The sequence below is a fragment of the Etheostoma spectabile genome, chromosome 8 (genome assembly GCF_008692095.1).
Source record: "Etheostoma spectabile isolate EspeVRDwgs_2016 chromosome 8, UIUC_Espe_1.0, whole genome shotgun sequence".
In the NCBI taxonomy this organism is placed as follows: domain Eukaryota; kingdom Metazoa; phylum Chordata; class Actinopteri; order Perciformes; family Percidae; genus Etheostoma; species Etheostoma spectabile.
Genome location: NC_045740.1, coordinates 6985694 through 7007975, shown reverse-complemented (window position 1 = coordinate 7007975; position 22282 = coordinate 6985694). Strand labels below are relative to the sequence as shown.

Sequence of the window (22282 nt, the reverse complement as noted above, 5' to 3'; positions counted from 1 at the left end):
GACAAAAAAGTAATTGCGGCGTGATTGGCACAGCTTGTCCCGTGCAGCCTGCGTCCCACACTTGAAGGCTCTCCTTGGAGCACCCTCATTGTCACACAACCTTTTAGCACCTTTGTTCCTGCCTTCCCCTAGGACCTCACAGCTCACCATTGGCAGATGAGTCCCTGTCTGTGACAAAAGGGTCCCTGTGCTCAGCCTCATTTGATGCAGTGATGAACTCCCCCAACTCCCCCCTCACTCACAAACACACACACATATATATTGCACACCACCTCCTGCGAGAAGAAATGTTCCGTTTAGCGGTGGAGGATGTGGGGGTCAGGACCCAGGGGTGGGCTTTTAGGAGACAAATAAACATCAGAGCAAGAGAGGAGTGATGTCTTGTTTACACATTAGCAACCATTTAGCAACTTTCACTGTTTTCACTGCGTCTCTCCGGTGGCCTCTCAAACAGCTGATCTTTCTCTTTTGTTGTCTTTGCAGCTCAGAATCCAGTCAGGATTAACACTGTGGTCCATGGTGAATGATTTGAACAGTCTGAGTTGATTTTGATTAGGATCTAGGCTGCTATAACTGACAATAAGTCAGTTAAAATAAGTCATGTATCATATCAAGTTTCTAATAAATGACTCTGACTCAACCAGAATATTAGAAAAGATCCAGAATCATTAGCCAGCAGCTCTCCCGACAGTTTCACTTTGCTCTGCTCTTACACTTCAACTGTTAATTTTTGTGATACCCAATCAGGCAAACACAAACACACACACACACACACACACACAAACTGCATCTTTCTATCATCTAATGAGGTGATGACCAACCACTTGTTATAATTGCTTCAGTCTCCTTTTAATTTTCAAGCTTATTAATCATATGTAGAGTTATTTAAGAATGCATAAATTAATCTTAGATTAAAAAGCCTATCAAAGCCTCAAAACAATTAAAGAGTAAGGTAAGATTTCCCCTGGGCTGGCACTTTTATTTTAATAGAGTGTTCAGGTGATTATCATACTTTGATGCCGCACTGTGATTAATGCAGACACACTTTTAAATGAGCTGTTCTCTCTTGCACAAAAAGGTAGAATAAGCATGAGTCAGATAATGACCTTACTGACTTTTGGGTTACTTTTCTCATTTCCTCTCACAGGCACTCATATTACATCACTTCCTACAATGAATGAGTCTGACTGTTGCATTTAGTTTGAAAATATGGATTTCATAATCGGAATTTTAAGGGTTTATTTGTAGTCACTTTAGTTGAGTTAATAGGCATTTGGGGTAATTTCATTTCAACTGGAGTTGTTTACACGGTCAATATACCAATAATTTATCAAATAACAACAATGACTTTTAATTAAGATGTTTGTGTTGATGACAGTCAATGTTTAACAGGCCATACCCGTTCAATAATCGATAGATAAGCAGATGGAGGAGATGCTTGAGGAGACGCCTCAAGTTGGACGACCGTCTGTTCCACTTACATAGACTTTTTCTTTCAAGCTAAATGCATTTTCAAATAAGATTTAAACGGTAGTTTCTTAGTTGTGAAATGTATTTAATCCCCGAGGCATGTAGATTGGCGATTTTTTTTTTTTAATTTTCCCTTCTCCAGCTAAAGACACAAGTCACATTTCAGACATTTTTAACGATGTGACAAATAATAACTAAAAACAGTCGTATTGTTAATTTGCATTTGGTAACTGTTTTGCGATCAAATTATTGTTTTAATAAACCAGCCATATTATTATTAGTATAACTATTATTATAATTATTATCATTCTTTCTAAATTACTTACCAAATATAGCCTATGTAATTAAAATGAACAAGGCTACATCTTCCTCTCTTCAAATTAGTGAATAATTATGGACAAATTGTCATTAATGCTGTCCAGCTCTGTCTGAAGTCAATAGCACCAACAGGGACGTGTCCTGTTTCCTTCATCAATATTACATCGGCGCTGCGCGTGCTGCCAGATGAGAATTCACCCGAAGCTGAATTTACTTTAAAAAAGTTAAACGCCCTTCGCTTATGGCGCAAGGCTGCCCGCATTGTTCCTCTGTCAGATCATTTTTTCTTTCAGCTTTGAGTAAAACAATAAAAAACAAAGCGCAGATCACAGAGGGTGACCTTCAGAGCAGCTGGTTATTGTCAAAACACATGTAGCCGAGGCGAAGTGTAGCTTGTAAACGATGAATCCGTGGGAACCCCGCACATGTTGAAGGCCTGCACGCCGCATTCATCAGCGGGCCCTGGCTGCATGCACACAACAATGTGTCGGTGGGTCCCTGCTGTTTTTAGCGGAATGCCAACTCCTATTGCAGCCTCCTCCGTGCATAATGTCAATAACATTGTGTTGTTGTTTTTTCAACTAGAAAGTGCAAAAGAATTAATTAAACGGCCAACACAGCTGCAAAGTCATGCAAAATTAATGTGGATGTTTTCTTTTTTATTTAGAATGTAGGCTATGCAAACATAGGCTGCATGAAACAGCACGTTTAGGTAGGGATTTTCGATTTGATAATAGACAACATGTTATTCATATGTGTAGACCTGCATGCTGCTATAAAACCAAACACTCAAACCTGACCGTCTTCATTGGTCATGAATCCATAGTTAATGCGGACTGTCTGTGTGAGTGGGAGTGCCTCGCATAAGTTTTTTTCCGTCACTCGATTGCTGTGTGTCGTAGAGGGGGCTGGACTACAGCCTGCCTGCCATGTGGACACTGCTGCTGCTATCACAACACAAACCATCCGCACACAACGACAGCGGAGAGAGAGGAGAGAGAGAGAGAGAGAGAGAGAGAGAGAGAGAGAGAGAGAGAGAGATAGAGCGCAGTGAGCAGGAGGGAGGCGGTGCTGCACGGAAAACTGCGTCCCACTCCTAAAGCACATCCTCCAACACAGACTATAGACTTCTCATCGCTCCGACTTTCACTTGATCACAGCTTTCTCATTCACGACGAAGGGGGGCTGCGCGAACATTAAAGGTGAGTTTGGGAAACTGATTTCGACAGTGCACTGCGTATTTGGGTCATGACCTCAGTCCATATGGCCCAACAGTTTCTACGTTGTTTAAATTATTACATGCAATTATTCAAAATGGAAACCTGTTAACAGTGAAAAAAGACTGAAGTTGCAGGCATGGCTTACAATTAATTTAAGTGGAGTTTTAAGTGCAAGGAATATATAATATGCTCGTCAAGATGTCACCGACATATTGCTTAATTATGGGTTCCTTAAATTCTTAAGCCTCACTCTAAACATAAATCAAATGCCTCCATGCAACTTTATTAAAAGGAAATTCTGATCTTGTCCACTTTGTTTTTATGTTTACTTGCTATGGGACAATGAACTAAAAGGCTCCATTAAAGAGTTATTGAGGCTGTTGTTACTTTGACAAATATTTAGAGATTCATGTCAAACGTCGTCTCTGCAGCTTCCAGACCTCCAAGGATGGACTCCATACCTGCGGGACGAGACTCCAGCTCTTCGCCAAGCTCCAAACAAGAACTTTCCTACCCGAGCGCCAAGAACCTGAAGCCCAACCAGGTCGGAGAGACGGTTCTGTACGGAATACCGATCGTGTCTTTGGTGATAGATGGCCAGGAGAGACTTTGCCTTGCACAGATATCTAACACGCTGTTGAAGACTTACAGCTATAACGAGATCCACAACCGGCGTGTGGCGTTGGGGATCACCTGCGTCCAGTGCACTCCTGTCCAGCTGGAGATCCTGCGGAGAGCCGGTGCAATGCCAATCTCCTCCAGGCGCTGCGGGATGATCACTAAACGCGAGGCCGAGAGACTTTGCAAGTCATTCCTAGGAGCTCATGCTCCGCCTAAACTACCAGAAAATTTTGCCTTTGATGTTTCCCACGAATGTGCCTGGGGGAGTCGAGGCAACTTCATCCCGGCCAGATACAATAGCTCCAGGGCCAAGTGCATCAAGTGCTCCTATTGCAACATGTATTTTTCTCCAAATAAATTCATATTTCATTCGCATCGCACGCCAGAGTCCAAGTACACGCAGCCAGATGCAGCTAATTTTAATTCTTGGAGGCGGCATCTTAAATTATCAGATAAAGGCAGCCAGACAGATGTACTACACGCATGGGAAGACGTGAAGGCCATGTTCAATGGGGGCAGTCGCAAGAGGACGCTGCCAGGCAGCGGGTCAGACTCCGGCTCTCACTTGAAATCACATGGACATAACCGTCCCCGAGACTCACCCGAGATACCGGCAAAAATCCTCAGCTGCGAGGACAACCGGGGCGGCATGACGAGCACCCGAAGTTACCCGGTGATCCCCGTGCCCAGTAAAGGCTTTGGAATGCTGCAAAAGATCCCACCACCGCTCTTCCCTCATCCGTACGGGTTCCCAACTTTCGGCCTATGTCAGAAGAAAGACGACAGTATGCTGGGAGAGCAAAGCAAAGCAGGCCTCCCGGGTGTCCTGTGGCCTGGTACCAAGGACAGCGCCTATCACTCCTTCCCCATGTTCTGGCCCGCGGCGGGCGCGTTGCCCATGCCTCCGTACCCCCAGACTCAGCACAAACCCCCACCAGAGCTGCTGTGTCCTCCTAGGCAGACCGACATGGACATATCTGAGCACAGCGACCGGAGCACCAACACGTCAAAAGACAGCATGGTTGAAAACGACCGGTGCTCCAGCACTCAGTCTACGCGTAATGAAGATGACAAGTCAGGTGACGAGGCGAGGCCGCTGGAGGGGATCACCCTCGCGTCCCGGAAAATCAGCTACGTCTCCGCGTTCAGACCAGTCATTAAAGACGCAGACTGCATCGCCAAGCTGTACGGCAACAGGGGCGCTTACAACGGGTGTTGCACCGGCTATTTATCGCCCGATTTTTTAAGTGAGAGCTCAAGCTACCGGTCCGTGTCCCCCTGCGTGGACAGTGAGGGCGAGCCGGACGTGGATGTGGAGACAAATAAAACACCAGAGGAGGAGGAGGACTCCCGGCCTCTGTCCTCGGTATGTCCTCGGACTCCTCCCGCCTTGGCTCACAGTGTTTCACCAAACGACTCGGACTCAAGAGCCTGCAGGAGAGCAGTCTGGTTGATTCCCAGAAAAGGAGCCTGAACGTGTCCCAGTCCTCTGACAGAGAACTGCAGAACAAGCAGTTATCAGAGACCCACATAGCTGCGTCTTTTACTGAAGTGAGTGACTTATGACTGAGAAAAACTGGCGATAAATACAAGATGTAATACATTATCTGAAGTGTTTTGCAAGTTTGTTTCTTTCCTTGGCTTGTGTGTATTTAAAAAGATACATATCTGTGTCCCTGTGGGTAAATGTCTTTTATGTTTAAACAGTGTAACAGCATGCAGCAAACAGCATGTCCACAACGTTTAAAAAAAAACACATAAATCACTTCTTTAAATAAAAATGTATGCACTTCAACCTAGAGTATAGTTTTAATTATTACATTTAATTAATTTTTAGATTTGATTTAAAAAAAAAAATTATAATTATTTTGCGAAACCTCTTGTGATTTTAAGAGCTCAAAGAAATGGTGATTGTGTTTTCTTTAGGTATACACACCGGAGAGGGGTGAGCTGCAACAAAGGAGCAGTCCGTATCTGTTCAGACCTGCAAATTACAAGACTGGAGTTACAACAAATGGTTAGACAGTTTGTTCTGCTTTTGTAAAAAAAAAAAAAAAAAAAAAACATTTCGCTGTAAAACAAAAAAAAGAAAGAAAAGGGGCTCAAAATTACATCGATTTATTTTCTCTTAAGATGAGAGTGGAAGTAAAGAAGAGCCGTCTTCCACAGTGGAGGAGATCGAAACGAAATCTTTTCATGAACAAAGCAGCGAGGAGAGCCAGCGAGAGCCGGATGAGGGTAAGTTACACCGAGGTCAGCTTACAGGACTTTTCTCTGTTGTAAGCTCTAAGTTTTAAAAGATAGCGCTCTACTTTTTTTGGCAGATAGAGGAATCTCATTTATTTTCTGTGTATTTAGGCGAGGACGTGCCAGCCAGAGCTCTGCCAACCCAAAGATCCATGATAGAAAGTCTGGCAAAAGGTAAGACGATGTCTTACTGTTAGATAAAATGATTAACAGATAAGAACCTCTTCCACAAACATTACATTATTATTATTATTATTATTATCATGATTATTATTATTATTATTATTATTATTATTATTATATTATTATTATTATTATGAAGAAAATCGGACAAATACTTAAATTTTCTTTTTCTTTGTTTTTGCCTGGAGGCAGATTCTTTGGGATTTGTCCTAAAACACATAAAAAGGGAAGTTCTTTTTTTTTTTTTTTTTTTTACTGCAGGCCCAGGAAGACCTGCTCTGAATAGTCAGTGTAAATGATGATGGTGTCCTCATCCCTGTCATTAAAAATAGAAAACTGTCCTAGAAGGAAGATGATACAAAAGCCTGTTGTACCTTTCCACCTCCAACGTCCTCTATGTGTGTCTGCTTTTTAGAGGAACTACAGAAGCAGCTGTTAGAGCAAGTTGAGCTGAGGAAAAAGCTGGAACGTGAATTCCAAAACTTGAAAGGTAAGCCAAATTCTACAACAGTGCTTTCCCCACTATTTTGGCTTTTATCACCAAGCAGTGATTTGATAGACAGAGACCTGGTGCAAGTTAAGTGTTGGTCTCCTTTCATGTTTGTGATTCAAGCGGAAACATGAACCCTTGCAATGCAAAGACCAAATCCACCTTAACACTGGCATGCGGGTGCTCCTCTCTGCGGAGCAAACATCTGTTAAAGGGCAGCGTTCTTCCAAATATTCTAAGTGGTTCAAGGCACACTCCCCCTGGGAAGAGATGCTTCCAAAACCTCCATTAACCATGATTTGAGAGGATAATGATTTTAGCCTTCTGTTCAAAAACACCCATGCATCCTTAGAAAATAGTTCTCTCTGGGGAAGAAAGTGCAGATATTTTGGGGCTCAATGTAATTTACAGAATCACTGATACAGTGCACAAATAATGTTATAAATAGATATGGCCATACAAATATAAAAGGGTAATATGAAACAAGTGTATGTACTGTAGCTGAGGAGAATTTAAATATCAGAGTTTACATTATCTTGAATGGCAACACAAAGAAAAATGTGGAAAATAAATGTTATTAAAAGATCCGACACTGGTGCTGCAAAAGGGGGAGGGGGGGGGGGGGGGTGTAAGTGTAGGCTATATCCCAGACATGTTAAATTTAATTTAATTGTGCAAAACCTCAGATGTACAGAAAAGGGATAGACAAGGGACTCTGTAATATTACGTATTAAAGTTTTTTTTTGTCAAAATGGTTACATTGCTACACCAGCGCAAATAGTACAGATTAGTACTTCATCTGTTTTGGGTGTAAACAAACAAGCTTGACAAGACAATTTACAAGATTCTGATCACTTTACCTTAAAAAATATTTGAAATAGGCTATGACTTGTTGCATATTGTTTGATATTATATTTATTCTGTCTATCCTTTTCGTGCAACATCACATGTGTCAATGTAAGAAGGATGTCTTAGAAATTAACTGTAACTGTAAAATCAATGTAAATTTGGTTTTCCATAAATTCACCTAATACTTTTCAAGTATTTTGAGGTTCCATTGTTCCATCACTTGCTAACAAATCTGTTGTCAGTTCCCAGTGATGTGTCTTACATGAGCTGTCATTTTGAATCATTTTGAGCTGTGTGTTGGACTTTACTTAAATACACACAAACAATTTCTTTATGCATTCATTGGATTTGGATCAAGCTTTTGGGAATTTGACAAACACAAGGCATAACATGTGACAAAACAGCACCACTGGTTAATCTGTAGCATTGGATTCTTGGTGCAAACCCCTTCGTTATACATTTATTCAACATTTTTATCCAATTCTTTATTGCCATTAGGTGGTTTGTCATATGATCAAGTCCAATCTTAGTGTGCAAACAAGACAATTAAATTATTGACAAAAGCGTGTTAATTCCATCAACTCAAATGTCTAAACAGGTCCTTACAAAGGACATTTTTAGATTTAATTTAGGTCTCTTAAACTAAAGGGGGATTAGAGTACTTTTGCAAACTGGTTTTCATTTTTTTTCCTTACACTTTTTAATCCATATTTTATGAAATATAAATAATAAGTGTAATTTAATAACACTGATTTTTTTTTACATGCACATTTCTTATCTCCACTATAAAACATAAATGTAAGTTATTTTATCAGGATGTGTAGTTGCTACAAAGGGAGCCCTGAACATGCAGCTGCAGTTTGCCGCTTTATCTTGAGCACAGCGCCCTCTAGAGGCTGGGGAAGGTCCGAGCTGCATGGACCGCTTTATTTCAAACAATAAGTGTTATTAATGTTATCAATCCTCAGTCATTTATAGCGAGACTTCATCCAACTAACCTTATAAACCTATGTCCACAAGAATATTTGTGACAAATGTCAAAACAACTAACATTTTAAAATTACAAATAGGCCTAATACAGCAGCCTGGGTCCAATCTGGCTCAATCCCACAATTTTGTGTGTATGATTAGGTTTTTATTGATGGTTGTGTTTTTTTTTTAATTGTTATTTTTTCATTTTTTAAATAAAGGCCCACCTCATCACTGAAACACATGTCTGCCATTTGTTCCTCAGATAACTTTCAGGATCAAATGAAAAGGGAACTTTCCTATAGAGAGGAGATGGTTCAGCAGCTTCACATCGTCAGAGGTGAGAAAAATCAGGCAGGCGGATCCAGCGGCGTGGATTCAGAGATAGCCTACTGTGACATGCTTGCCGACGTGATTGATGGCAGCCTATGATGCTCTGTGTATACAGGATATCAGTGATTTGCGTGGACTGTCGGGAGGCTTTCATTTACTGTTATGATACGCAAGCAAGTATGCTACACTGTTAAAGTCACGCGAATCACTGGCACTAATGTGAGTTTTCTCATGGGAGATTTTTTAATCATGATCATAATCGAATCAAATACAGACACATAGCCTACTTATAACCTTGTGGAAATTACAAAAAAACAGGCCTAACATTTTTTTCCGAGATTTAAATTGATTGCTTGGTCTGGGCTCAGTGCATCTTGTGTCTTTATGTTGAGGCTGACACTTTAGAGACCTGGACCAAAGCAGCAAAAGTTGATAAAAAAAAAAAAGAAATGCATCATGGGCCTACATTTCTGCATCCTGTAGGCCTATGGGCAGACACTTAACTCTACATACATCCAGATTAGGCTAGCCTTTATTTGGAGCATGCCTTTGATCAGTTGACCCTATCATTTTGTAACTGTGTTCAACCTAAACACGCGTGTGGAAACACGTCTACTGTGTGTTGTACTTTGATATCATTTTCAATAAGGCCGATTTACCCTCACTGTATACGTACACTAGGCTATGATTGTTTTATCTACTTCTTCATAGGAGCTCATGACGCTTTACACCATTTCTCGTGTAAGATGTTGACTCCTCGCCACTGCAGCGGATCATGCTCCTTCAAACCTCCTCTGCTACCGCCCTAAATCGGATTATATAAACAAAGGACACATCTAGAGCGTCTGTCAAATCAAGGAAAACATCCGAGCGGTCAAGTTGAAAGAAGACTAACTTGTATTTGGGATATTTAAAAAAAAAAAATCGATCTAAAACCTCAGCATTTATCTTGCATACTGTGTAATTTGTTTTGATGAAAAGTATACCATTGATAATATTTATTATTTGTGGCAAAGTGCAATGACAATGTATGTATCTTGTAATAGGTAGGGTGTTATTTCGTTTTTTATTGTCAATATAGCAGCTTTGACTAGCCAATTCATCCTCTTCCTCTCAGTATTGTGAATTAGCCTACTACTTTTGCTGTGTTCTTCTTTGGAGGCCAATGGCTTCCTTTTGGATACTATGCACTTTAAACAAATGATTGGAATTACCTTAAAAAGCTTGTGCATTGAAATAGGCCTACAATATAAGTATTACAGTTGTAGCGGTCAGACCATGCCTATTTGTTTCTGAAGACTTACAAAACAAAGTTAGTAGTCAAAATTAGTTCATCCACGACCTTGTAAGTAGCACCATATCAAGAATATAGCGTATTTGTTCATGTAGCATATTTGTTTTCATCGCTAATGAATAAATCATTTTATTAAAAGAAATGTGGATTCTTGCCCTTGATGTTGCCATCATGCATTGTTCCATGGGTTTAAGGCTTGGCCTAACTTCATTATACCGTTAGGAGAAGCAGTAAATGTGATCTGCCTTTGAATTCGTGCGAAACTTTCACCTGTCACTAGCCTGTTTGATACACCAAAAAAGATTTTTTTTTTTTTCCAAAAACACACAACGAAAAAATGCAACTAACGAATATTTTCCCTGCCAGTAAGCCTATTTGATCAACTGTTTGATTGTTTAGACTATAGAATGTCAGAAATAGTGGGAATATTTCAACAGAAGTTCCCAGAGCCCGATGTGACATCCCTTAAACCAGGGGTTTTCAAAGTGTGAGGCGCGCCTCCCCGGGGGGGCGCTAGAGCACTTTAGGGGAGGCGCGGTGCGAGGGAAAAAAATAAACCGGAGAAGACACTCGCCAAAGATAAAAAGCAAATACGGTGAAGGCTGCTGGTTGAAGATGATCTGCGGTTAACTCTCATCAGTGCAACCCGCATTACCCAGATTTGCGCATCAAAAGCCACAACATTGTTCCCACTAAACTAGAGCTCCACGATTTTGCACTGTAGGTTTGATTTATGTTTTTAATTTCAAGGAAATGACACTTTACAGATATTCAAAATATGACAAATGTTTTTGTTAAGATATGTAAAACTGTTGGATGAACGTTTGTTAGAAAAGGTTTTGAAAAATGAGTTTTGGGTTGCTTTATTAGAAAATGAAAAAGTGCGTATTTGCCATACAAAGGCCCTGAAAATAAATAAATGGGAGGAAATGTTTTAAAATGTTCATTGTTGAATTTCTTCGATAAAAGTCATTAAAGATATGATGATTCTAAAAAAAAGCAATTAGAAGGTGTTGGAGTGGCATTTTTTGTGGTGCGGATTGATTATGAGGTGGTGGTACAGCGGGCATTGTGCCTTGGAGGGGGCTCACTTTCAACTTCGAAAACCCTGGCCTTAAACCTTTCAACGCCCAGGCTACCACTGGAATAAGCCAACCATTTAATTTTTAGAGGAATTTTGTTTTGCTCGAATAGGCCTACAAAACACATCAAATAAAACGGACTGGTATAGGTAGGCTCGAGATAGTAAAATTGTGTTTCTTATATTTTATTTAGGCATATCTATTTTTATTTCGGGTTGTAGCGATTAATCAATAATTTTATTAGTCATTGACAGAAAATTCATGGCCATACTTGATAATCAATTAATCGTTCAAGTCATTTACCAAGCACACATGGCAAAGATTTGCTCATTTAATAAATGTGAGGATTTTTTTTACTACATCACTGAATATTAAATGCACGCTATTTCTGTTTCTGACTGTTGGCCCGTCAAAAACTACACCCTTGACGTTCCATGTTCCATATTGTCCTCTTTGGTATTGTGTTGCGGTAGCGCCCCCTGCTGTCCGCGGTGAGGAAGCGACACACAATTTTAATTTTGCTCTGTCCCTTGAGGATGGCTTTTGCGCATGCGTACCTAATGTAACAAGATGGCGGAAAATGCGGAACTGAAGGTAAAGTGAGCCCCTACATTAGCTTGACAAATAGACGTTTCACACAGTGAGTTTGGGAATTTCAGATCATAGAAACAATATAACTTGACAGTAGAGACCCGATGAATATTACTATCAAAGCATATAATACCAAAACAAGAGAGCAGTGGAGACCTGAGAAACTGTTAGCTGGCTAGCCCGCTAGCATTAGCTTTGTTATTGTTGCCGACGTCCCGTTAGGCTGCCTTTGCTCACCTGCACATAAGGCCAAATATTGTTTTTAGTCAAATGTGAAAACTACTTTCATGTTAATGTTTTATACCCAACGGCACTATAGTAATAACCACCTGACATTCTCACTAGTTCGCCTGGAGGACCGCAATGTCTTTTTAAAAGTGGGCTCTGTCTATTCCCTGGAAGATAAACGCAGCTTCCATTAGCGTTATATCAGATTTAATGTGAAGGACGGTAGTCCACGAATTATAGTCATTATCCACAGTATGGTTAGCTGTAATGTAATGTAACTCATGTTTGCGATAATTGTTCAATCATCCGAGATAAAGTAAATACTATAACCTTCATTTTTTGTTTCAGTCAGCTTAAACCGGCATTATTCTACTCGTATAATCTTGGTAATTAGTTATTGACAGAGAACACTCTTTGTGAAACGTGTTCGTTTTGATCTGCTCCCTTCTTGAACGAATCTCTGTCCCGTTAATACTTCTTTGCCTCACATGAGCCGTATTATTTCTATACGGTACAAAAGGCATTCAACATCAACGTTGAGCTCATTGATTGAATATATCTAAATGTACCACTTATATCCGGTGGTATGCGACATTACATTTTATGAACATGCCACATTTCAAGCGTCATCCGGATGTTTTACAGTTGCTGAAATGACCTTGACTGATAAAGTGGATTGCCAGTAACATTTGCATATCTACGCAGGTTGTCTTTTTAATGCCATTAAGTGGCATTCAGTGTTGCATTCGTGCGGGCCCACATCGCACCTTTTACACACAGCCATTCACAAAAGATGACTTTACTTATGGTGGACCTTAGAACACATGTACCTGTACAATATAATACAACATAATGCAATGGAAGCCCTGCTTTTGTGGAGATGAAAATGTTTTGTTTTCTTTGCGTCTGTGTGACGGGTGTTGATCCAGTTCTATTGTAATTAATGGTTTTGCTTTATTTGACTTCATTACACTGCAGGGTGAAGTTTGTTAAGAATTAAAAAAAAATAAAAACTGTCATTAGATTGTATTATGTTACTACAACAGAATAACAGGGCCACCTAATACAACGTTGCAAACTATCTTCTTAAAAAAATGGAAATTAACACCTCTGTGACACTGTCGCAAGAAAAAGTCTGTGGTGTATTGGATTCCTTTATTTTGTACAGATACTCGTGTTATTGTGTCCACACCCTGTATTAGTTCTGCTCCATTTTGGAAAAAATTATAACCACAATCATTTTGGTCAATATTAAAATCATGATAATTTAACACAATCAGTCATTGACCATTAGAAAGATGTTGCATTCATTGAAATTAAAAAACAACTAAATACGAAAAAATAGACTTTTCCCGTTGCACCCTTTTGAATTCACCTTCAGAACAAAAGACAAAATAAAGGTTTACTTGCAGTGTAATTGCAGTGTAATCTGCAAAATAATCGTTTTCCTTGATTACATGGTTTTTGTGATCGTTAGGAGCCTAAATTGAAATCACGATCAAAATTGGATTAATTGCACAGCCCTACCCTGTATTATCACTTGCAGCATGAGTTGGTGAGGATTAAAACCTTAAGTAGGAATCAGTAGTTATGTGCGTTTTCTGCTTCAAGCCAAAGGGCCGTCTCTGCCAAAGTAATCTCAGAGTGGATGTGTTTGTTAAATATACTGTGTGTGTGTGTGTGTGTGTGTGTGTGTGTGTGGTGTGTGTAATATAATTTTTTTATTTAGATACTACCCGGACAAAGGCCAAAGAAACTGTAAAAATCTTTCTGCACCAAGCCTGTCTTAAAAGTGAAAATGTGATGGGTCTAGACGATTTGCAAGCTAGTGAAGGGTTTTTAATGATGTAAAGAAAGAAATCAGACATGCTTTAATAATAATGTTTTAAATGATGAAGTCTCAAATGAGAAAAGGAAACTTGTTTCTTTTCATCAGAATATGAAAAAGTGTTTAAAAGACAATTTTTCACACTGTTCTTTTCTTTACCAGCAAATGGTAATGAGCCTTCGAGTTTCGGAGCTTCAAGTTTTGTTGGGGTATGCAGGACGGAATAAGCACGGGCGCAAACACGAACTTTTGACCAAAGCTCTTCACTTACTCAAGGCTGGTTGCAGTCCTGCTGTGCAGATGAAGATCAAAGAGCTCTACAGACGACGCTTCCCAACCAAAATGGTTTCGCCAGTAGACCTGGCTCTGCCCGGCGTTCATTCGGCCTCCAGCCTGCCCGCCGGCCTCGCTCAGCTGGGATTTGACAGCCACGGTTCCCCATCGCCTCTTCTGCCTGTTTCTTTACTCGGGCCCAAGCATGAGCTGAGTCTGCCTCACCTCCCCTCCGCCCTGCATCCTGTACACCCTGATGTCAAGCTCCAGAGATTGCCATTCTATGACGTTCTGGATGAACTCATTAAGCCAACTAGCCTGGGTGAGTCAACCGCTTTTTGCTCTGCTCGGGACTTGTCAAAACCATGTTCATTAAAAGTTCAGTTTGAGTTGACATTAGGGCCTAGTGATTCTGACTGTCATGTTCCTCGTTTATTTTACGTAGCCTCAGACAACAGTCAGCGGTTCCAAGAAGCATGTTATGCCTTTGCATTAACACCACAGCAAGTTCAACAGATCAGCAGCTCCATGTAAGTGAGAAAGCTATCTGGTAAGAGATGAAAGGGAAGAAGAAATAATACTGTAAAACCATTGAGACTACCAACCTATTTGTACTGTTTACATGATTTAAAATGCATTATCTGACAGAGCAATTAATCAGAATACACTGAGTTGTTATTAAATTGAATGTGAAACTTTTGTTCAGCCTGATCTGAGTTTCTTTTAATACTTTAGGGACATATCTGGGACCAAATGTGACTTTGCTGTTCAAGTTCAGTTAAGGTATGTCTAAAATACTTTTTTTCAGAGCATATAAACACTCTTTTTTGATTAATAGTATATTTGCGTTAAGTGATGGGTCTGCGTTTAGCTCCTTAGTTTTGAAGCAAACGGAAATAGTTTTGTCACTTCAAGTCATTTCAGTCTTTCTTCTTAGGGGTTTAGTCTGACTTTCAGATTCAGACGCAAGAAGTTAAAACCCTTACCCAAGTTCTAACTTTAACCTAAGTTTACAGTTATAGGTGTTGAAAAATGACAATTATAAGACTCAAAAGGAATGATCAACAGAACAGGTTTTGAATTGTGGAGTAAAGAATGCAGGGACGCTTGTCTCCTGGATGCACTCGTTTTTATTCACAATGAAGTTGAGGCATTCATTTAAAAAAAAAAGGTGCCCAGATATTATTAGACAACATTTTCACCAATATGATTAATAATTAGTTTGCTGTTTAATTCCAGGAACATAGTTTTGTGATAGCTTATGTGCAAGCGTTTTATTATCTTACAATAACCATACTTTAAAACAATTGAACCAAACAGGCACACTTTGTTGGCATTGTTTAACTTGACAAAAACATTAAATAACCTTAACAAAAACTGATGTGTTTCTGATAAAATATTCACTGTATGGATGACTGCCATCCTTTAAGAGGTGCTCTCCTATATCATAGATGGAGATGGCTGTACTTGACAGAACTGAAATGGTAAAATAAGCAAGCCAACCTTTTTGTGAAAGTGGCAACTTTACAGAAACAAATTGCTTTTGACATTTGTCCCTCAACATTTGATCTTACCGCTTCTGTCATTTATTTTCTTCATTTTCAGATTTTGTTTATCAGAGACAAGCTGTCCCCAGGAGGATCATTTCCCCCCTAATCTGTGTGTGAAGGTGAATGGCAAACCTTGCAATCTCCCGGTGAGTCTATCATCATATTTTCTGTGTATCACACCACCTGTTACTGAGAATCAAGGTCACTGATGTTTGATGTTTGGTCTGCAGGGATATCTTCCTCCAACCAAAAATGGAGTTGAACCAAAAAGGCCCAGCCGTCCCATCAACATAACCTCTCTTGTCCGACTGTCCACCACAGTCCCCAACACAATTGTGGTGTCGTGGACTTCAGAAATTGGGAGGGTAGGAAGTTCAAGCAAAGCTTTAGAAATCTAGGATCATAGTCCATTAAAGCGGACTTAAGTCACCTCAGTGTAACTTTGATTGCTCATTATTTTATCTGTGTTTGTCAGAGTTTTTCCATGGCTGTTTATCTGGTAAGACAGCAGTCGTCTGCAGTGTTGTTGCAAAGACTACGGGCCAAAGGAATTAGAAACCCCGACCACTCCAGAGCTCTGAGTAAGTTATCTCTAGACTTTGTAGTAAAAGCATAGAACATGCAACATGACGATCACATAAACTACCTTCTGTCATATAGTAACTACTGTGCATTTTTGTGGCCTGTTTCACCACGTAGTAACAACCAACTTAGAAGTTCTGGGAATTCAATTTAGGACCCAAAAAAGGAACTAAGTCCTGCTAAATTCCTTAGTTTCTTAAAGATTCCTGGAAAAAGTTCCTTTACTCGTTTGAACATTTGTTGTTCCACTGCACTTTTTTTGCTCACACATAGAACTTACATATTTCAACCATCCATCATATGTTGAAAGATTAATTGTGAGGGAGTTTTGGGATCTTGTTGAACAAATTAGCACAATTGGCTTAAACAGTCATAATACTTGTGTTTAATCTTTGTGTTTTTCCTTTTCTTTCTCACAGTCAAAGAGAAATTAACAGCTGATCCAGAGAGTGAGATCGCCACCACCAGTCTACGAGTCTCTCTCCTGTGTCCTGTAAATACTCCACTATACTACTCAACTAAAAACGTAGTATTGTAGTTAGTTATGAGAAGTATAATTTGAAGTCTGCAGCACACCTGTACAATCAGTTAGTCAATTAAGCCAATTGACAGATCAAGAAGTTGACTATTCTAATTACAGAGGGATTTTTGTAAGTCCCTTAGACCTGTATTTTATTGTGTGGATAGACAAAAAGTACTTCCTACTGTGCTGCCATATACTGTATACTATAGGTGTGATGAGATTTAGTCAAAGCGGGACTAACGCTACGTCACATCTGAAGCGTTCAAGTCAAATTGCCGGTAAAGTGTCACAAGTATGGTTAAGGTTTTCAAACTTCAAAGCGCAGACTGTGTTTGCTGGCATACAATTTAATGGTGAGGTCGCGGTGCAGTTAACTTTACACTTTAGACAACAGGCACAACAGTTTTCACTATGCCCTGGTTACAGACTGACAGGCTGGAGTTTGTAGGGCAAGGCAAATAATAAAGTTGTCATATTTTGTCATTGAAGTTTTCTTTAAAATAGTTTTAAAATCTTGTCCTTGTGAAACCCAATATCGTGTCTCGTCTTGTCTTGTGAGCTGAGTGTCTTGTCACACCCCTACTGTATACTGTCACTATAAAACTAACTGGTGCAGTATTTAATGTAGTACTGATAAGTGACTTTCTTTTTTTTTTCTTTTTTTTGTTAAAGCTGGGGAAGATGAGGCTGACTATTCCTTGCAGAGCAATAACATGTTCTCACCTTCAGTGCTTTGATGCAACACTTTACATCCAAATGAATGAGAAGAAGCCAACCTGGGTGTGTCCAGTCTGTGACAAGAAGGCACCGTATGAGCACCTCATTATTGACGGGTGAGCACTACACGTCACACATTCCTTGTAGATTACAGTCAATTTACCTGGTGACTTGGAGAAGGAGCATAAAGTAAATGCTGCTGTTAAAAACTGTTCTCCATGGTATTATATAGCACCGAGCAGTGCTTTGGCATCTGATAAGTCTTGAAACTCATGGATCTATTGCTTTAATCAACTTCCTGCATCATCGTTCATCGTCTCATATGTACCTTAAGCCATCACCAAGGCAGCCCTTTTTCATAAAGAAGTGCTTTTTGGTCTGATGGCCCAAATAAATTACATCTTTAAAAAGTCCCAATAACACTGTATATCCACAATATTTTATTGATATTTTTATATTTATATAAGTTTTAAGGGATGAGGAAGTACTAAAAGCTTATGTAATTCTGATTGCAAAGTTGACAAACTGTTAAAATGTTATGCTGTATTTATAGGTTGTTCATGGAAATCTTGAATAGCTGTTCTGACTGTGATGAAATCCAATTCAAAGAAGATGGAAACTGGGCCCCAATGAGGTCGAAGAAAGAGGTGCAGGAGGTGTCTGCGTCGTACAATGGTGTAGACAGCGGTATGTAGCTCATGCATTTCAGATTTTTCTAGTGTACTCATTTATTGTGATCTTTGAGCAAAGTGTGAGTTAACAGTTGCTTTGTAGATTCGTCTCGAACAGAAACGCATGAGCAGAAACGGGGATCATCCAATGACAACAGCAAGACCGTTGACGTGATTGACCTGACACTGGATAGCTCCTCTGAGGATGAGCTAGATGATGAGCCGCCTCCTAAAAGGGCCTGTCCCTCGGTGTCACCCGTCTCTCCACCTCCAAACAAGGGGTGAGTCTCAAAAACAAACAGGAAGTTAGAGCACCATGAACAAATTAATTTTTGGTAACTTTGTGCTCAGCCATGTTAATTCTTTGTCTCCTCTCAGAGTACTGAACCTACACAACCAGGCCTCACCTGTAAGCAGAGCTCCCAGCATGCCCCCTGTGGAGACCAGCTACATTCCTCCCCCTCCACCTCTTATCCAGGACTATCGCCACTATTATCACACAACTAGTGACCTGCCAGGTAGACCTGTTTTGCCTTAACGGAAAGGTTTTGATTTTTGTTAAGTCTGCCTCAGTAAGGTAATCACATGCCCATATGTTAACCCAGTATCCAGTATCCAGTACCCAGTATCAGTAAAACTGGTTGTAAAGCAATATGTCTTCAGCTGAAGCTAACATGATGCTTCAGCAGTCTGAGTCAGCTGAATCAGTTGGGTATCTTTTAAAGTTATAGTATTTGTGGTGCAAAATCTGTCTTTATGTTTCCAAAAACAGTGGTTACTTATTATGTCCTAGTTGTGTGTAGACTTGTTGCTGGGACAATCCTCATCAGTGAACCTGGTCATGAAGACACCCACCTGATTTGACAAATTCAAGCTGCTGAAGCCTCATACTAGCTTACGCTGAGTTTTGGCATGGAAACACGACTGCGGATAATGACCCTGATCAAAATTGCGTCCCCCGTAACACCTTAATTCCTATTATGACTATTATTATTAGTCCTACTTCAATTTGGGTGATAATCATGCTCTTTAATTTTTTACTACTATTCCTAGAATTTTGGGAAAAATTGGCACTTCTCAAAGGATGCTGAATTAGTTATTCTCTGTTCTTGTTTGCAATGTTTCCATGGCTGTACAGAACGCTATCACTGGAATACTTGGATATGGGATTTTTTTTTTTTTTTTACATGACTGTCCTCAGGCAAATTCTGGAGTAATGATTTTTAAGCAGATTTATGGGTAATTATTCACGTTGGATGGACATTGGAGTGTAAGTGTTATGACTCATATTTTTGACACAAATTGCAGCAGTCTGGCTTAAGGATTTTAAAGAAGCATACCTTAATGTCCTCCACGAGCTCGGTGTCATAGTCACTGCTGCAGCTCCAACTGCTCACCGGGTTTATAAGGGGACCAAAATTCAAGGGGGAAAGAATCATTACACAGCCAGTATGGGCAGGAGGAATTATTACAGCGACACATCATTCTCTCAATGTTAATAAGCCGTGCAAGTATTTTTATTAACAGACTTGACAAAATTCAAGCTAACCTATGTTTGAATACATAATGTGTGTTGCTTGTTAAAGAAATTTGTGACTAAACATTGGTAGTGTATATCCAGAATGAAGTTCATGGACTGAGCCCTCTTCTTTTTCTTACAGATCTGAATTTCTTCTCCTTCCTCCAAGGAGACAATCAGGTATATTTAAGCAAACTATTGAACTTTGTCATACTGTAGTGTGTTTGTGTCTGGTTGCTGGGTTAACGATAACTCTTTTATGTCTGTTAGCATTACAACATGGTGATGGCTGCCGCAGCAGCTGCATCAGCTTCAGCCTCAGAGGACCACGACTTGCTCCTCAACCGTTTCCTGCCCTACGGCTCCTCTCAGATGTTACGTGAGCAGCCGGGCACCCCAGGGAGCAGCACGCTGGCAGCCACCAACGGAGGCAGCAACAGCGGCAGCACCAGTAGTTTGGTGTCTTCCAGCAGCCTGCGGGACCGTGACAAAGACAGAGAGCAAGACAGAGACAGGGACAGCCACACCATCTCAGGATTGTCGAGGTCCTCGGTGGAAACTGCAGCGGCGGCAGCCATTTATGGCTCCATATCTGACGTTATCTCACTTGACTAGATCCACACAGAACTGAAAGACAAGGGAGACCCCGAGGACAGGATTTTGTAAATAAGGAAGACTAAGATGAAAGAATACAGTGCTATGTACAGAGAGGAAAATCTATTTTCAATTTACTTATCATATGTATATAAACTTAGGACGCTTCTTGTCCGGTGAGTTACTTCAGTTGATATTTTTCTGTGAATACTGAAGCCTTTTTCACACCTCTTCATGTGGTCCTTTGATTATATTGTACCTTTTGTACCTGGTTTTTACAGTTTTGTTTTCGATATTCCATGTTAATGGCATTATTTCAGTACAATGTTATGTATACAGAACCCCATGAGGTGACACCTTATGTAACATGATATTTAGAATATAAAGAAAATGGGCATTGTTGTAGATAGACAAAAGGCAACTCATGGCGAAACAGGAAAATGTGGAACACTTTCTTTATTTTCTAAATGACATCATTTCTGTCAAATGTTTTGACAGCAGAAAGATCTGGTCATTTTTGTCATCACTGTAGATTTTTCTGTAAGACATTCATGCTGTGGTCATTATTTTTAAGGAATTATTTATGATGTAAGTTATGTGGGATGTATGCTGTTTTTAAAGAAGCATTCCTTATGCTTTTAGGAAGTGTTGCCACTAGAATTGCAAACGCTAGATCCTTCTGTTGTCATAACATGTTTTCCCTGTTTCAGTCATTCAATATGAACAATAGTGTATAGTTTAGACTGTACCTAAGATACATATAAATTGGGACTAAGTCAGTATTGTAAGACCAGGCATTTTCAGTGTGTAAATCCATGAATGGCACTAGTCCAGCAAGCAGCCTTTTTATAGTGTAATGTTTTTCTGAAGTACAATATATACAGAAAACTACAGCAAAGTGGCCGGTCTGGCGACAAAGCAAGTTTCTTTAATTTTACATTTCATGATGTTCTTCACGTAAAGGCTGTGTGGAGCAGTGAAGCGTTCACAATTGCAGGAAACATTTTGAAAGTAGTTTTCAGCCTTGCATGTCTCTGCAGAATTACCAGAAAGCTCACCTGTTGGAGCGCTGTGCTGTCCCAGGACGCATAGCCTTTTAAGTGTATTTGCAACAGCCTGTGAGAGAACTGTGATAGTCTTTGAGTCTATCACAACATGCATTTCGGCCCAGAAGTTACAACTGTTGAAGTTCTTATGGACGCATCCCCCCCCCCTTTATTTTTTTGACTTGTGCTTATAATTAGGATTATTTATTATCATATATATTTTCAGCATTTGTTTGATTCGTGGATATGCATTGCTGTCATTGTATGTAATATTTCTTTTGTAATTATATAATTAATGCTATTTAAAGATGTCATAGTTGCTTGACATGCATTGTAACATTTTCTGTTTGTTTTACTATCAGATGATGTCAATAACTCAATCGAGGCTTTGATCATTTTGAACCGCTACAAGGTCTACTGTGCTGTTTAATATTTGTAAGAATTAAACAGATATTAGAAAGTGCACATTTGTAGTTGCTCCGAGGGCGGTCCAGATACAGCTGCATGTGTTTGGCTTCAGTATCCAGTCTACTAATTTAGTTTGCGGCTTGGAAAGAATCACACCTTCCTTTTAAACACTTTACTACAGCTAATGCGTAGAGGCAGATATATTGGCCAATATTAGCTTTTTTCATATACCTATCATATACTGTATATCTATCATCTTATGTGAAGGCCATTCAGTAACAAGAATTTGCTGTACAGAAAAGCCAAAATATATTTGAGGAGTTTAGAAATGGTTTCCTATTATATTGTCTACCAGAGGGCACTGACAAATTAAATTTGTCAACGGAAATGTCCTGCAGAGTTCACATCTAGCAACAAGACTAAAAGTCTAAAGCCATATCTAACATGCAGACATTTGGCAAGTAAAATTTAACAATTTTACCACCTTAGTGTAACAAGGTAGAATACTATCATTTGCTAATTAACACTAAACATTAAGTACTGTTGATGCTGATAGGAGTGACAGTTTTCTGAGTTTTGGTCATAAACCAAATTAGTTGGACAAAAAGTTTTTTTGAGTGCAAAAGTAACCATAATCAGGCTATTTCAATTCATCCTGGGGTAGAAATAGTATAGA

The 22282-nt window shown here is 39.7% G+C and overlaps 2 protein-coding genes across 2 annotated transcripts; both read left to right on the top strand.

Moving 5' to 3' along the window:
* Nucleotides 1-2761: 2761 nt before the first annotated feature.
* Nucleotides 2762-9608, top strand: skor1b (SKI family transcriptional corepressor 1b). Its single transcript, XM_032523861.1, is given in 9 exon segments — nucleotides 2762-2990; nucleotides 3440-5050; nucleotides 5053-5180; nucleotides 5556-5646; nucleotides 5763-5867; nucleotides 5988-6050; nucleotides 6475-6549; nucleotides 8633-8707; nucleotides 9412-9608. Coding segments are annotated over 8 exon segments (2229 nt in total). The 5' UTR covers nucleotides 2762-2990; nucleotides 3440-3456; the 3' UTR covers nucleotides 9510-9608.
* A 2038-nt stretch (nucleotides 9609-11646) lies between these two features.
* pias1b (protein inhibitor of activated STAT, 1b) lies at nucleotides 11647-21661 on the top strand. Its single transcript, XM_032523860.1, has 14 exons — nucleotides 11647-11670; nucleotides 13886-14318; nucleotides 14442-14526; nucleotides 14732-14779; nucleotides 15602-15692; nucleotides 15777-15911; nucleotides 16022-16127; nucleotides 16548-16621; nucleotides 17324-17484; nucleotides 17922-18055; nucleotides 18143-18320; nucleotides 18418-18557; nucleotides 19701-19738; nucleotides 19829-21661. The coding sequence occupies exons 1-14, from the start codon at nucleotides 11647-11649 to the stop codon at nucleotides 20171-20173; spliced, it is 1992 nt and encodes a 663-aa protein (XP_032379751.1). The 3' UTR covers nucleotides 20174-21661.
* Nucleotides 21662-22282: the final 621 nt, after the last annotated feature.